Consider the following 17,151-nt stretch of genomic DNA (forward strand, 5'->3'; position numbering starts at 1 on the left):
GCTCTGGGAGAAGAAGTGCAGCCTCAGTCCGGCTCAACTGAAAATGTACTGAATCACTTTATCACAACTCTGCGGGTTTAATTTGACTTCACATCAACCCAGGCTTCTTTCAGCGAACACCACGGCCCTTCTTACCTCATATATTCAGAGGATTTTTAAAGAAAGTGCGAGCTGGAAACCATGAGTCACCTCAACCCGGGGTAGGTGCAATTTAATGTTTTATATTTGACAGTGGAGGAGCTGAGATGTGGGTCCGAATATTGGTGTACTTTCTAAATTTTACGTAACCTTCCCTTTCTTTTTATAACTACTTAAAAAATGTAATTAATATCTAATACACATATGTTGTGTGGGAGTAAAATGTCTAGCAACACGGTTAACTACCAAAAACGGTTAATACTTTTATTTAATGACTCTAAACTGTGCTAATGTAAAGCTAGTTAACCGTTAGGCCCGTTCAAACTTTAAACATGGCAGTTTGAGAAAACAAAGTGCGTCACAAAACCACACTATTATATTGTATTGTAACAGTGTGAGAATACAAAGTCAAGCAATAAGACACCACTGAGGCACAATTTACTCATTTTATTTGACTTTGCTTTTACTGTTAGTTTCTACAGACTACTAATGGGTCAAACTAAAACTAATAAAACTTTAAGCAATACTTAGAAAACTTTTTAAACAGCAGATTTGTACTACAAAGTACTTCACTATGAACATCAAATTAGCTACATTGAACACAACCTTAAAGGAAAATAAAATGGAGAGTGAAGAACACACTCTCTTTGTTGAAGTACATTTACTCAGTTACTTCAGTAAGACATTTTAGGTTCCTGTTTTTAATCATTTTGATTAAATGGTACTTCATACTTCCATTACAATTCAGAGGGAAATACTACAACATTTATCTGACAGCCATAACGACTTTACATTTACAGTTTATAAAATATGATGCATTGTTAGATTTAACTCTTAATCAGAAGGTGAAGTAGTTAAAATCAGCTCCACCTGGGACTGTAACACTAAAGTACACATGACCCAGTATTAAGATACCTCCAGGAGTCATTCTGCTTCATAATGAGTACTATTAAGTTACTTATACTTTAAGTACATTTTGTCTGTAATACTTTGTATTTTTTAAGTCAAGTGTTTGACTTTCACTGTTTAACTTAGATTATTTGAATACTTCTTCCACCATATGCCTTTTTTGTCATTTTAAACTTCCTGGTTTAGTTGTGTTTAGTTACTTTTTAAACCCTGGAATCAACTTCTTAAATAGAAAAAGAAAGTCGTGTATAAAATACTGAGTGATCGTTCATCAGCATGTTGTGGTTCAGTGAGAAATCTGGAGCCAGAGTTGAAGAGCACTGGAGACAAACAGGCCAGGTGCACAAAGAGGAGGCAGACAGTCAGGGTTAAGTGGGCCATCCCCTGTAATTCCTGTATGTAATCAGACACCAGTAACAGACCCTATAGTTTGTAAGATCCTGTTGTGTCATGCACAAATGCTGGAGGAAATCAAATCTGTGTTGGAAAAACACTTTCAGCCCGGCCGGGCCTGCGGTCGACTTGATGTCTCATTAATGAGAACAAGAAACAACAAACAAACATGGTGTTGTGCCCTACTAAAGCATTTGATTGAGATTCTGGTTTCCTTTACTAAGTGAAGCCTTTTCTTAATTAAGTTTCTTTAGTTGGGATTAATTGAGTGTCTCATTTGTGATTTTGTTGATCTCATTTCTGTAGACTTATTTCAGCCTACAACAGTCTGACCGACAAACATCTGGCTGGATACTTCAGCAACACTCGGATCAGGAGACACCTGCAGAGAGCAGGACTGGTAGGGTGATGATGATGATGATGATGATGATGACGATTATGATGATGATGATTATTATAAGGGCCGTAGCTACCATTGATTTCCTGGGTACTGTTGTTGGTAATTGAATGATATTAAAAAGTATTAATATTCAACAGTTACACAGAAACTACAGAGGGTGGTTTTTGAAGGCTGATTCCGACTCTTTGAATGCTAAACACATAAAAATGTCATGTTTTGTTTTTTTAAGTAAAAATATTGAATTTACTTGAAATATATGTAAGGGTTTTAGTATTTGTACTCACAAGTATATCCCAGCTGTGTGAAGAAACAGAAGATACAACTGTATAGTTAAATGGATGCGAAAACTAGTTGGTGCTTGGCAGATATGGATGAGTATCCTGGCCAAGGCTCTAATGATGATGATGATAATGATGACACAGTCATATATATCACTCTTTTTACAGCCTGAAGTACTTAAAATGAATATAAATGTTGTTGAGCTGCTGATATTGCAATTTAGTAATAATCTTTTATTGAATATTGACTAGCCTATTAGGTAGTTGCCATCACTAGCATGAAAGCTTCTCCCTGAGTACAGTTGCATAAATCTTTGTGTGAAAGTAAAAGCTGCAAGGAAATTGACTTAATCTGGCAGATTTAAAGGTATAATGTGCATGAATTGAAAGTTACTGTTTGTAAACAGTATTACCAGCAAATGTGAAAATTGAAGCCAATTCCAGATTTGCTCTTGTTTGCTATATTTGCATTTTTTGTGCTGTGTTTGCAAATTTTGTAGCTTCCTCTTAGACATGTGTGCTGTCTATAGTCTGGCACCTTTAAAGATGGTGAATAACCAAACAACCACTAACTGTCATTAGTTTCTTATCGAAATGTTACTAAATTCTGGCTGACGTACAGAATGGCTTGACATCGCCTTTTTCCAGTCAAGCCCCACGTACTTCAAACCAATGGAAAAAAAAGCACAAATACAGAAATCTCCCTTGCGAAATAACAAACTATTAATTGTTATAAAATTGTGTTGGTGTGTTTTTGACTCCTTGTATTTCTGCACAAACTATTAGCCTTTTGTGCCCTCAATTTAAAAACATTGTGAATATAGCTTGAACGCGGACTGAGGCTATTGTTGTTCTCAGATCACCAGAAGTGGGCGCATTGTTCCAGACAAGGAGTACAGACACAAGCTGATCCAGAGAGCCCATCAGAGACACGTTCGAGAATGCCTGGCCCAGGCCATTTTCCACAAGGTGCTGGAGATGGAGGTGGGAGGAACACAGCGTAACAGAGACAAAACAGTCAAATCACTGTCAGCTAATCCGTGCTTCTCCTTGAATAATAAATGATGCTAATTCGCTCTGTGCCCCTCCCATACAGCGTGTCCATCAAATAGAGATCAAAAGGAAACTGGAGGAGTTTGCAAGGAGGGAAAGAGTGCATAAGATCAAGGTACATCATTTGCATTTAAACACTGCTTTCCGCTTCATTTTGCAAACTAATGACTCTTGAATCAAATGAAACAAATGACACTTGATGACATCAGCCACCAAATTATTTTGAATTTAAAATTTAGATATATAGCTACGCAAAAAATAGTTACGATATTGATGAATGGTCTTGTTTGGAAGGTGGATCGTTCTAAAAGGTATGAAGAAGACATCATCCGCATCCTGTCTCCACGCCCACCCACTGGTGCAAGGGGCATCCGAAAACAGCACTCTGGGCCAGAAGGGGAGCACTCTGAATCCTCCGAGTCTGTGAGTCAAACATCCTTCTTGGCGCACAAGTACTTTGAGTGGATATTGCTGTAATATGTTTTTCATGTGTGATTGATGCAGGCACCCCCACTGGCCAATCAGGACAGAGATAAACCACTGATCAAAATTCTTAATCAAGTGCCTTTGGAATTTGACCTTTAATTATAGCATCTCCATCATGCAAAGAAGGTTTTTTAAATGCCACAACATGGTCTCTGAGATATTATGTCTGAGTTTAAAACCTTGACCTTTAGTTAAAGACCTTTATAAGGCCAATCAGTTTAAGATGGATAGGTCAATCAGTCCTGTGTTTTACATAATACAAATATGAGGTGTAATTTTGATTGTCGTGCCCTCATTAGTTTGATTTTTTTATTGCCTGAAAAACACAGAATAATGCATCAGTCCTCTAACTTGGACAGCAAGCCTGGCTCTGTCCTAACTAGATCACAAGATCAACCTTCCAGCACCTCTAAACATCATTATTAAGCTTAGTTAGTTTAATGCAGACAAAAACTGGATTGTAAAGACAAAAAAAAGTTTGGCTTTAGGGGGGTAATGTGTCGGACTATAGACCGAATCACAATGTTTGTTTAAGAGAACCCCTGCATTGTGTGCATACAATTTAATGGCATTGAGCAAATGGGGTGAGGAACAGCTGAGATACCAAAAGAGAATGATACAGTCCTGTTGTGCATGAGGGTGCTGGGTAACAATAAAGAGTGGAGAAGGCTTTTGGATTTTCAGATTTCCATCTGCCAAAAGCAAACATGCTCAGAGAACAGCCCTGGACTCAACATATGGCAGCAACATGTTGAATGTTTTCTTTTTCCACAATTTTTCATCTCATTTATCTAAAATGCATTTTTGGTGGTTTCATGTCGCATTTATAACAACACTTAAACTAATGTTAGGTTGTGACCTGATTTACATGTTGGGCCACGCAAACTAAAGACAATTACAGCTTGAGTTTACCCAAAGCTAGCAGTTATCATTAGTCTCACCGACAGTAACATTACAGTTACAGCCAAAAATGAAAATAGAAATAAACAAGTTTGTCAATTTTTCAAATCTCTACACTTTCCAGTTATCTATCTGTGATGTTACAGTGATTTGGCCTATGTTTTGGTCCAGGGCAATGTCTTCCTCAGTTTCCACTGGTTTGCCTGGAAGCTACAAAGGCTCAGCAGGCCAACTGTTTCCCCGCTTCCAGTCTTTATGCTAAGCTAAGCTTAACTCCAGCTGACTACAAGACACATTCATCTGCCATACGGACATGTGTTAGTCTTGTTGTCTAAGCAATATTGAGCTTCAATTGCAGTACCTACATTTAGCCAGTAAGTGTAATTTTTTAACATTGTGATGATGCATCATCCCTCTAGCTATGAAGATTCTCTTCAGTAGACAAAAATAATAAACATCTGTTTTAATCAGCCAAATTCAGTCACAGTTGAGTCCAAGACGTTGTTTTGGGTGATGGATGTCAGTCTGTAATGAAAGTCATTATCTGTGAATGCTGATAGTTGGCATGTTGTTTGAAGAATATCAGTTTTTGCCATCAAGATTTAGAGTCGCACAGGCAAGATTGAACAGGTTAAAGGACTCTGTGGTTCCTCAGTCTGTTAATCTACTGAGTCACAGTTTAGGTTCAGTGTACCTGGGTTGAACACTGAATGTAAAAGGGAGCAATTAAATTTTGTAATAAACCTTTTTGTAATATGGTTTTGTTGTTTGCTGAAATGTAGCATTTTGTATTTTCTGTATTCATGTGAAACAGTGTACGTCCTGGGATGCAAGATAAATTTCAGAAAACATTCTGATAATAAAGTGAAATCAAATCAAAGCCAAAAAAAAGTCAAATCAAATGTTTACACTGACACTTAGGTTTGAAGAGCTGCCACAGTCATTGTTTGCTGTGTGTGTAAACAAGAGTGTTTTAAGTGAAGTTGTGGGATTCAAAGTGTGTTTTCTTTGAAACATAAAAAGTCACAGACCTTGATGCCAGAGTAAATAGAGCTAGTAATCCCAGCCTTGATCTCTGTGTTTACCCTGGGAAATCTCTCCTTTCTCAAGTCTGCAAACATCTCACACTGCAGCAGGTAGAGGCCTGTTTGAAATACATCCACAGTGATATGTGGGGGCGGGAATATCAAGGCACTTTACTAATGTGCAGTTGCACACATCTATTATTTTATTATCATGAATTAAATATAGGAGATTACGATTTATAAATCTAAGGCATATAAATAAATGTATGCATTAATAGAGCAGATTATATTAGCATGTAACATTTCTTTAGCATGCATAGATGGTGTGCAAAAAACATCAGCTGACCACAAACACATTATGTAGAAATATGAAAAAATCAGTGATAAATATCAAAATGTAGAATAATAAAATGCCTCCAACATGTACTGTATTGTTACATTCTGTGTGACAAAGGTTTGTGAAATAAAGCAAAGAAAATATCATTGAGCAAATAAGCTGCATTTAACAAGAGTAACCTAAAATGATAAAACACCAATGTATGTTTTGTTGGAAATAGATAGACCTTGCAGAGATATTGTTTTGTCAACTGCTTTTATAGAGGTCAAGAATAAACCTTCAGTCTTAATATATATTATGAAAAGTACAAATATTATGTTATAAATTATGTCAGCCTTATATGTGATTAGATTCTTTTGAGATTAAAGTTTAGCCACTCTGAAACACTACAAATCAGACACACTTACTACTCTCAAGAATGCTTTAAGTCACAGCCTTGTGTTCACCATGGTAAACTAATATTACATTGTACTTTGTTGGTTTCCATAGCAATATATATTCAGTATTTGTAGTTAGCAGAACGCTGACTGTGTGTTTGTGTTTCGGGTGGTGCAGCCGGGATCGTCTCGACCCAACACGGCTCCAGGGAAGATGCAGAGGCCGGTGCGCCTGAAGCCGATCCACAGTAACAGCACCACAGCTTCACTCAGACGCAGCTCCCCTTACAGACTCCTCGAGTCCTCCAATGAGAACGACCAGGCATTCAACTGCACTGTGAGACTATGACACATGGGACTTATTTATTCATTTACCCATTCATGTGCCTGCTTGTATAGAGAGTGTGCAGGATGTTTTTTTCTGTACAGATAAAATCATATTTTTTTGGATTAGATCTAAAGTGAGATCAGTGTTATCTGCCTTTGGTGAAATCATTTGAAAACTTTGCAGTTGCTCAATAAGTGTAAAAATATTAAACTGTATTGTGTCATATTGTACAGATGATAAGCTCAGAAAACTTTTTTGTGTTAATGCTTAAAGCAGAGCCATCAACATCACAGTACGTCAGTGTCACAACCTGATTTTGTTCTCTCTCAGATGGACAAGGAGCCCCGGAGACGTTTGACCACAACGGAGGTGTCCCAAGGCATCTCTCCCTACTGCCTCCCAGTCATCAACAACTTTGTCACCCCAGTGCCTCCGGCCACAAAGAGGAAAGAGAGGGGGGTAAAGGTCACTCCCAGCGGCACACTCAGAGGCCGCAGACTGCGTCCTACCACCGCCTCCAGCGGAGCTGACGTCAGTGAGGTTTTTATCACTCTTTATGTTTTCCCTGACAACAAAACTTTCCACAACAAAGTCACAAGCTGCAGCCTCTTTGGATTAATTAGGTACAGCAATTACAGTTTCCATGACATGCATTATTTTGGCAAGACCCAACAGGAGGAGGTTATATTATAAATCTTTGTGTGTTTCATAAATATGTATATGTCTAAACTTGGCTAAAATGCAAATTATTATATATAATATATTTATTTCAGAACTCACAGCATTATTAATCTTCTACTGACCCAAATTTATTTATGCAATTATTGACTGAGTCCGTTTTAACTGGTCATACTGAAATTAATCAGGTCAAAATATCAAAGATGAGACAACATGAAAAAGAAAATGTAAGTCAGTAATATGTTAAGAATAATTTCCATTTTATTTATTATTATAGAGATGGAGTAAATTTTATCCAGACCCATAACTCCTACGTGTGTAGATCACTCACATCAAATTTGGGATTAAGAAATCAAAACAATATCCTAAACTGGATTAAATCGATATCAAACTAACCCCAACCTGCCGTTTTAACCTGCCCTTTTATCCTCCCCTTTTTTCCCACCTAGGACCCGCCGATGCTGAGGAGCTCTGTGCACCAGAGCAGAGTGTGTGTGACCATGATGTACTTTGGGAAAACGGTGCATCTTTCCCATGACCTGACCGACATGAGGGATGAGGTCAAAGTGTTTCAGCAACACTGCGGAGGAGAGAACCTGTGTGTTTACAAGGGCAAGCTCTGCGAGGGAGGTCAGTGTGAGGATCCATGATTGTGCTTGTTAGATACTGCATGTGTGTTTGTGTACACAATGAGAGCACATCTCCTGAGGGAGGTTGTTTAGATATCTTAAGTGAGTCAACAGCCTTTGAGCAAACAAACAAACTCTATCAAGGGATCACCTAATCGATAGATTAACTTTAAATTTAGTAATTTCTGTATCTTTAATTTAGTACCATTATTGTTAAAATTACCCACTTAGGGATATGTTAAAATGCCTGAGGGGTAAGATGGGTTAAGACCCTGACACACCAAGCTAACGGTCAGTTATCGATCAACGTTGGGCTGTCGATGAGTGTCTGTCACCCTAGTCTTTGTCCTGTGTTCCGCACTGTAGTCTTGTCGGCTTAGATGTTGGTTTGGTGTGTCTGGGCCTTTAGGGTTGTTCTGTAACACCACAGTCACAGATCTGATGATACTGACCATGAAAATGTTCCTTCTTCTCATCTACCTCCTCAATTGTCCCCTCAGAGACTTTCCAGTTCATTTCAAGGCGACACAGAGGTTTCCCCTTCAGCTTGACCTTCTTCCTGAACGGGCTGCAGGTGGAGCGGCTGAGCTCCTGCTGCGAGTTCAAACACAGGAAGGGCTCCAGACTTGGTGGCAGGCACGGACACTTTGGCTTCTGCGGAGTGGAAGGAGCCTCTCCCTGCTACAAGTAAGGTCTTTTTTAAAGGTATATTGTGTCTTTAAAGGGGTACTTCACTGATTTTACACTTCAGAGTCTGTTTACAAGCCTTGTGGAGCGCTACTGAATATGTGAAAAAAAGCCTTTTGTTGCTCCAGAATATTTTTTGTCATATATTTTTCTCGTAATTTTTGTCATGTGTCATATATCATGCTCATTTTGTCAGGTGCATCATAGCAATGGGATTAGACAAAAAGCCCACTCCTCCACCAAAGAGGGTCAAAGAGGACAGTGGAAGAGAGGAGTCAGCTCCCAGCCCGAGGAATGCTCCTGAGATGGAGACAGAGAGAACCAGAGAGGATGCTGCATCCCACTCTGAGTGTGAAACCACCCAACCACAGGACATGGAGACTCATGTCAAAGAAGAAACAGCAGCTGAGGAGGACAAAGTCAGAGATGGTATAATGGCAAAACATGACTGCACTCATAAAAAATAAGTACAGAGACTTTGCAGATCTTTGCCATACAGTGTATCTTGATTTATTTTCTGAATGCCTTCCTCCTCAGACTATGAGGAAGACTTTGAAGCAGATGACGAGGGCCCTGCTGACGATGCAGAGGCAAAAGAAAAGAAATCCTCATCTCCAGTTGGTGAGACTGAAAGGCAGGTTAAAGAGAGAGACACCTCTGAGACTGAAGACGATGAGAAGGATGGTGGGTAAAATCTCTTGTCTGAGTATATGAGATGAAAAATAACTTGAGAGTGAAGTGACATTTCACACTTGACAACTGCGTTTAATACAGCAAATCACAGAATAATTCCATATTCTTTCGAGGGAATTAAAACGCTAATTTCTGAAGCCTTTTATACACAAGTTACAATTTGTCATCTATAAACCATAAACTTTGAGAGAAACTGCTATCACTATGTATTTACAATGTAAACTGGAAGTTTGGAGAGTGATAATTTCTGTTAAGGAATTTAAAATACTCTATCTCATTTGCACAGATGACGTGAAGTCTCGTTCAAGCTCCAGCTCCTCAGGCAGTGATCGGGAGGAGAGCGATGCTGAAGCCACCAAAGACTCCAGAGAGGACGAGAAAGCAGAGCAACCTAAAGAGGTCGATCAAGAGGAAACCGCTGTTCCAGCAGACGAAAAAAAAGAAGAACCAAATGTAGAAGAAGCTGCTGCCACTGAGGCCGAACCTGCTGTAGCTAAAGACTCAGAGCTACAGGACAGTGCGGGGGACAGCACAGAGATAGACATCTCTGACACCAGCGTCCCCTCAGGGAATGAGAATAAACAGAGCGACGACACCTCAGGAGACAATGAAGTGGAGAAAAGGGTAGATGAGAGCGGTCAAGAGCAGGAACAGGAGAGGGGTGAGTATAAAGAAACAGATACAACTGTGGAGCTTTCACCTGAGTGACACAATGGATCAGTCCATCCTGTATGGAGGTTTTTCCACTATTATTACAACCAGGGCTGCAGTCCACTTTATGTGGTATGAAAATACAGTAATGCAGCCCTAACAGCAATTAAATAACTACCACAGTACTGTATTGTCAAGTTGTGATATTTAAAGTAACATTATGATGTTGTTTTAAAATTTGATAGTGGAAAAATGCTATGTGTGTTATTTTATTTTATTCCTGTTTGTGTAGGAGAGGGTTGCAATGGTATGAGCTTTTCACGGCACTGTCTCAGAGAAAATATTGTGGTTCCAGGGTGTTACTGTATTATAGAATTATTATCAGCCAGAATCACCCTTAAAAGAATGAAACTGTTTTATTACATTCAATGACTATAATTGAAACTCAAAACTAGTTTTTTAATGGAAGTACATGTCAAGTTTACCTTTTGAAAATAAAAAAATGAGATTCTTCATCAACAGTCAATTTTCATACCACAGTACCTTGAAACAGGTATACCATTACAACCCTAGTGTGTGATGATTTCCTGTCTGATAGACTTTCTAATGTCATAATTTGGTTTTATTTAAAATTAATTTTGAGATGTTGGGATGTAAAAAGAAATTCTTACTTACAGTATAACAATATTTTATCATATTGCTGTCACTCCTGATTCTTTTTAGGCTTAAAGAAAGACTTTTTAGAGTTGCATTTGCTTAGTTTTAAAGTTGCACAAAGTAGTTCTGGTTAAAGCAAAAATTATGTTAATTAAATAATCATTTTTTAAAAATAGATTGGAAAACAAAGGGAAAAGCCCATAGGGGGTTAAAATGCTATCATAAAAGCAGGAGGAAGTGGCCACTGATGAAATGAAAAATAGATGTATTTTCATATTGTACACACAAAATATCCAGCTGCATAAATATATAGTGTAACAAAACAAACTACTTTTGCATTACCTGCAGCATTCATCTTTTTCTTAATGTCTGTATATGTTTAGCTTGCATGTTTAGGTAATGTACTGTTAGTAAATCCAGAATTATAGATGTATTTTCTCAGCCAAACTGTGCTCCTGGCAACCGTTTGCACAAAACACTTTATTCCCAAAGCTGAGGGATTTTCTTTCTTTTATCTTTTATTATCTAGAGTTTCAAATTCACATCCTGACATTACTTACAATAACCTTAAAATAGGTCTATTAGGAAATTGCGTATTGTGTGTCTATTGTGGTTATTGTTCACTTGTTTTGTGTGTTTTTTTTCTTTCTATGCATGTTTATATAATTTTGCATGTTATGTTTGCACCTGGAAATATTAAAACATTATTTTGTCTGTGGCTGTTTGTTTCTTTGTTGGCTCAGTTCCTTCATTGCATTTGTTTGGTTTATTCATTGCCTTTTAACATTCGGATATCATGCATCACCATGAGTGGCTCACAAAAGTCGAATATGTTAAATATGAAGTTATATCACTGTGTGTGCCGTGTCCCCTTTTCTTTCCCAAGCCAAATCTGTGCAGGAGAAGCTGGCAGAAGCCATACTAAAGGAGTCCCAGTGCAGCTCTGAGCCCGAACTGAGTGACACCAGCACTGAGGAGGAGGAGGAGTCCACAGATAAAGGCCCTGAACAGGACAGCAAGGGTACCAGATTTTCATTTTCATTCAAATGAATCAGCAAACTGCACAAGACAACTCTTGCAGTAAAATACACACTTTCCTAAACAATCTTTCCATTGTATTTGCAGATGCAGTTGCAGTGAAATCTGTGACATTTATAGAACAACAACAGACAATCACAGAGGAGACGAAATGTGAGGAAGGTGTTGCTGGTGAAGCTGAAGGGGTTCAGGACCATGAAGAGACATCTGAACCAAAAAAACAGGAGGATGCAACTGAACAAGAGCCCCACGAGAACAGTGAGAGCACTCAAGATGAGAAGGTCAAAGTAGAAGAGGAAAATGAAAAGGCTGCATCAGAAGAAGACAAAAACACAGCAGAGAACGATAAATCAGAGGACGTAGAAGATACAGATGCAGCTCCTGTATCTGAAGAGAAAATGGCTGAGGATGACAAGACGTCAGAACCTCAAGAAGATGCAGCAGCTAAATCTGCTGATGTTGAGGCTGTGGAGAAAGACGAAGAAAACGAGGTGAAAACTGCGGCGGAGGCTGACACGCAACCCAATGAGATGGGGCAAGGGGCAGAAAGCGTTGAGGAGGATGAGTCATTGGTATCAGAGCCGAATAAAAAGACTGATGAGACAGCAGCGCCAGATAATGCAGAGGCGGAGGCGATGACAGCGAGCGAGACAATGGAGATGAAAGCAGAGCCCTCAGAGGAACGAGAGGCCCTCAACTGTGAAGAGGCACCTGTAAGCGACGCAGAGAAGAGGCAGCAGGGAGACAGCAGGGACAGAGATGCAGCATCAGAAACACAAGTCACAGTGGAGAATTCAAGCAGCTCATTGGCGGGGAGCGGAGACACCACAGTGGAAAAAATGGCAGATACAAGTGAGGACAATGCAAAAAATGAGAGCAGTAAAGATGATGTGAAAGAAAATGAAGCAGAAGAAGAGGCAAGTAATGACAGTCAGCAAGAAAGGGGTGACATGGGAGAAGAGCAGATAGAAAAATCATCTGTGGAAATCGATGATAAAGTAGAGGAGAAATCTGAAGAGGAGCAAGCAAATCCCAATGAGCTAGCACAAGTGGAAAATAAAGAGGAAAGCGAAAAGGGTGATAAAGACAAGACAGAAGAAGAAGAGAATAATGAGAGTAGGGTAGAAGAAAAGTTAGAAAAAGAGGAAAACATTTCAGAGGGGACAAAAAGTGAGTCAAACACTGAAGGAAAGACAAATGAAAAACAAGCTGATAAAACCCACAATGACGAAGTTGCAAATGAAGAGAAGGAAGACGAATCAGAAAAGACACAGAGAGACGAGGATCTCGAATGCATCAAGAATGAAAATGAAGAGGAAGAGTCTGAAGAAAAGGAAGCTGCTACTGATAAAACTAATGAGGGTGAAAAGACAAACACAGCTGCTGATGAGGAGAAGGATGATGAAGCAGAAAGGGAAGAAAAAGATCAAAATAAGAACAATGACGAGCAACCTGTGACGAATAAAGATGATGAAGAATCTGGGGAGAAAAAAGTTGAAACTGATAAGACTGCAGAGGGAGAAGAAGTTGCTGAGATTCCAGAGGAATCTGAGAAGAGTGCAGCTGCGGACTTGGATAAAGACAGTGTGAAAGTGTCTGATGAAAATATTGTTGAGTCAGAAGATGCTGCTCACAGTGAAGCAGCAAACGTAGAACATGTGACTAAAATGACTGAAGAGACGCCAAACAACCTGATGGAGGATGAAGATGTTAAAGAAACTGAAGGAGGAAGTGACGATGTCAAAAAGGTAGAAGTTGATGCTGAGAATGGAGAGATTTCTACTGAAGCAGAAAACAGAACTCACGAGGATGAAGGAGTGGCTCAAGCAGAAGGCAAAGATGACATGAAAACAGCGGAGAATATCGAAAACGAGACAAAAATAGAGGAACCTACTGAAAATGAAAGCACAGAGGTTAAAGAAGTAGCCATTGAGTCTGAAGACAGTACTGATAAACATGAAGACGACAAGGCCGAAGAGGCTCCTGACACTGATGTCATACAAAGGGAGGCTGAGGAAAGGGATGGCAATGTGGAAAAGCAAGATGAATGCACTAAAAATGACCCAGAGCCGGAGACGTCTGGTACGGAAATAAAAGAGGAATCTAAATCAGATGACAGAACGGATGATGAAACAAAACAAGATGAAAATGGAAACATATCTGACCTTGGTCATGAAAACAGAGATTCAGATTTGATTAACAAGAGCAATAACGTTGAGAGTAATGTCAGCGAGGTGATAGTTGCTTCTTCAGGTGATCAGGCACAGTCTTCAGCACCCACTGCTGTGGATTTGGATGATACCGCTCACAAGTTAGACAAGTCAGCACCCACTGCTGTGGATTTGGATGACACTGCTCACAAGTTAGACAAGTCAGCACCCACTGCTGTGGATTTGGATGACACTGCTCACAAGTTAGACGAGTCAGCACCCACTGCTATGGATTTGGATGATACCGCTCACAAGTTAGATGAGTCCACTGCACCATCTGACTCTAAGGCTGACAAAAACCCACATGAAAATGCCGCTGCCACAGAACCCTCCCCTGCCGACGTAGAAAACGGAGCAGACACGGAGGAGGCAAGCAAGGCCTCAGAGGAAGGAGCGAGCGTCCTGCTGAAACCTCAAGCACAGTCGTCAGAACTCGCACAAAATAATGATAACAAAGAAGAGAGCGCTGCAGTAGGTAAAGAAACTCCAGAGGCCTTAGCTTTAGAAGACAACACAGATTTGGTCAAAAACTGGGTGACCATGCATCAAACCTCAAAGTATTTTGAGACGTTTGTCGAACCTTTAGAAGAATTGAAGGAAACTACTTCAGACACTCAAGTATCCAACTCTAATGAAGAAGGGACACAATCGAAAGAACTGCCGAGATCAGCAAGTCCACTCAAGATGGCGAAGGTGTCTGAAGATGCAGAACAAGAGCACACAGTAGAAGATTTAAACGAGTTAGAGGACAAAAGCAAAGAGGAAGCTGTGGAGACAAACCCAGAGAAAAATCACTCTGAAAATGGTGAACCATTTGAGAAAGACACACCGCAAGTGGAGGAGGAGACTGAGGTGAAAGACTTAATACCAAAAAAAGAAAATGATAAGGAATCTGTGAATGGGCAAGACTTGAAGTTAGAGGAGCACAAAGGAAGCGGAGGATCTCAGGAAGAAGACAAGGTGCAGGATAATGCTGATATTTCCAAAACTGAAGTGGAAAGCATTGCAGGAAGTCATCATTCAGCAGCCAGTGGCAGATCTGAGAGAGTCACTGAGAATCAAACAGAGGTGAAAACTACTGATAATGATCCTGACTTTAATGAAAAGCAAACACCAATTGAAGAGGTGAAAGATCTTCTACCTTCATCCAAAACAGAAGATCATCACGAGCGTTCGACAAGTCCAGAAGGGCTCTCCAAACTGAAAGCCGATGAACCAAAAGATACCGAAGAAACATGGGAACAGAGTCGAGAAGTTACAGAAATAACTGATTTTACAACGTCCAAGTCAGACGATGGAAGCCAGGAGGAGCACCACCATAAAGACAGCCAACTCAAACTGTCAGACGGGAGCATCAATGGAGAGAGAAGAGATGTGCAGCTGATCCAAGACATCAAACACACTCTCAGTAAGGACCGGCTGAGCACTTTCACAGTGGATGAAACACTGTTCGGTCGAAGTTCGTATCCTTTGCTGACTCCTGCAAAGACAGAGAGTGGACATTAGAGCTACACACTTCAGAGTGGCACCAAGGTACAGTGATGCTTTACTTGCTTTTTGTAGTTTACAAGAAGGTATAAAAGTGTATATTTATAAAACAGAGCAATTAGACAATCAGATGGCAACACTATGAAACAGAAACATTTGTAGGGATCATGAAATGCAATTTGGTTTATTGATCAGTTTCCCAAAAGTGAAAACAAGATGATTTTAGTTTTGACAGAGGCCCCCAAGTGTCTTGTGGTGTCTGTGTTTACATTACAACAGCTTCTTTAGTAGTCTTCATCCTTCAGTCACCGAAAAGAAGAAGCTGTATGATGAGTTTTGACTGCTGCACAAAATGTTTACAAAAGACCATCTCTTCCTATTGTTGGTAACAAAGAGGCGTAGTTTGTGTGAGGTATCAAGTGCAGCTGCTATCACCCATTACCTGTAAACAGATACTCTTCCACTCACGCTCACAAATGATTAAATAATTCATAGTTGTTGGACTCCCGCAGCTTAGTTTGTCCCAAGTACACTTTACATTTCCACTGATGTTACAGTACTTCAGCTTTGATCAGAGATCTGTAATTGCACTGTCTGTGTTAATGAGAGTTTTAGACCTGTAAAGGGTAACTTGAGTATTTTCTTCAAATTGGACCCTTTTTACTGTGCTTTTGTGTCTAAATGACAAATGGGAACAATAATAGCAGTCGTGCAGTGTTTGTTTTTGTCACTGACAGGCTCAGATTATTATTCTAAGTGTCTAACAATAGTATGAAAAGGATCCCTACAGAGACAGACCTTTTTTGTTTGAGAATAATATCCTTTCTGTTTAACCAAAAACAGCCATAAAATCACAATTGCCAAAGCCACCAGACTCTGTTTAAATGAATGGTAATTTTAGCGTGTATATAGCCAGTATATTTTCACACCTAAGTGAGTGAATTAAGGGTTTACATCAACCAAACCAGAGTTGGTTATTGCTGTGACAATGGAAAAAGCAATGAAGGGTTTTGTGATTTTTATTTTGTTTCTGTGGACTTTGAATGAACTGTGTTTTACACTGATAAAAATACTGTTTATTTAAATAGAGTCTGGTTGGATGGTAAGAGGATTTCAAAGCCGTTTCTGGTTAAAGAAAAAGGACCATACTCTTTTACGAGAAGGTCTATCTCTGTGATCCTTTCCATGATGTTGTCAGAAACAATCTGAGCCTACCTGTGGAAAAAACAAGCAATATTAGTGGATGTAAATTGATGGGGCAAACATGCCCCATTCAAACATGATTACATTGCAACATTTCACCGCTTCTGGCTGCAGTGGTCTGGCTTAACACTGGACCAATTTTAAAACTGTTCTCATTAGTCATTTTGACACAAAAACATGACAAAACAAGGTCCAGGTTAAAAAAATAAAATAAAATTATCCTTTAACATAATTATTTGTTTAGCTGACATCTAGACAAAAATGCAGCGGAACAACAAGAATGTTAACCTAAGCTAACATGATTTATTCGCTCATCATTAGGCTACTTATTAGTCAAACAAAACAGTGGTAACATTGTGAAATGTCAAATCTAGGCACTGAGTTGTGTCATTATTGCTGCTAACACTACCTCTTAGGAAAGAAAAATACTTAATATTTATCTGTACTGCCTTTTACCCTAGTTTGTATGGCTAGTGTGGGTTTGTGAGGCTTCATCTTTTCAATTGATATCTGTCAGTGACTGAACGCTTGTGTGATTTGGCCACTCGAAAAAATAAAGAAATAAAACAGTCGGATGGAAATATTTTGCTTTT

At 39.4% G+C, this 17,151-nt stretch overlaps 1 protein-coding gene across 1 annotated transcript; it reads left to right on the top strand.

Moving 5' to 3' along the window:
- Positions 1–7: 7 nt before the first annotated feature.
- Positions 8–16,993, top strand: erich3 (glutamate-rich 3). Its single transcript, XM_049588458.1, has 14 exons — positions 8–200; positions 1,747–1,840; positions 2,977–3,102; positions 3,215–3,286; positions 3,466–3,594; positions 6,475–6,633; positions 6,955–7,164; positions 7,752–7,932; positions 8,432–8,618; positions 8,815–9,047; positions 9,156–9,302; positions 9,598–9,972; positions 11,506–11,640; positions 11,745–16,993. Exons 1-14 carry the CDS (start codon positions 181–183, stop codon positions 15,371–15,373), a joined length of 5,697 nt encoding a protein of 1,898 aa, XP_049444415.1. The 5' UTR covers positions 8–180; the 3' UTR covers positions 15,374–16,993.
- Positions 16,994–17,151: the final 158 nt, after the last annotated feature.

The sequence above is a fragment of the Epinephelus fuscoguttatus genome, linkage group LG10 (assembly GCF_011397635.1).
Source record: "Epinephelus fuscoguttatus linkage group LG10, E.fuscoguttatus.final_Chr_v1".
Lineage (NCBI taxonomy): Eukaryota > Metazoa > Chordata > Actinopteri > Perciformes > Serranidae > Epinephelus > Epinephelus fuscoguttatus.

Coding starts and splice junctions, on each gene's coding strand:
- erich3 (XM_049588458.1), top strand. CDS start 181: ATGAGTCACCTCAACCCGGG. Junction 6,634..6,954: donor ACCAGGCATTCAACTGCACT/GTGAGACTATGA, acceptor GTTCTCTCTCAG/ATGGACAAGGAGCCCCGGAG. Junction 7,165..7,751: donor GCGGAGCTGACGTCAGTGAG/GTTTTTATCACT, acceptor TTTCCCACCTAG/GACCCGCCGATGCTGAGGAG.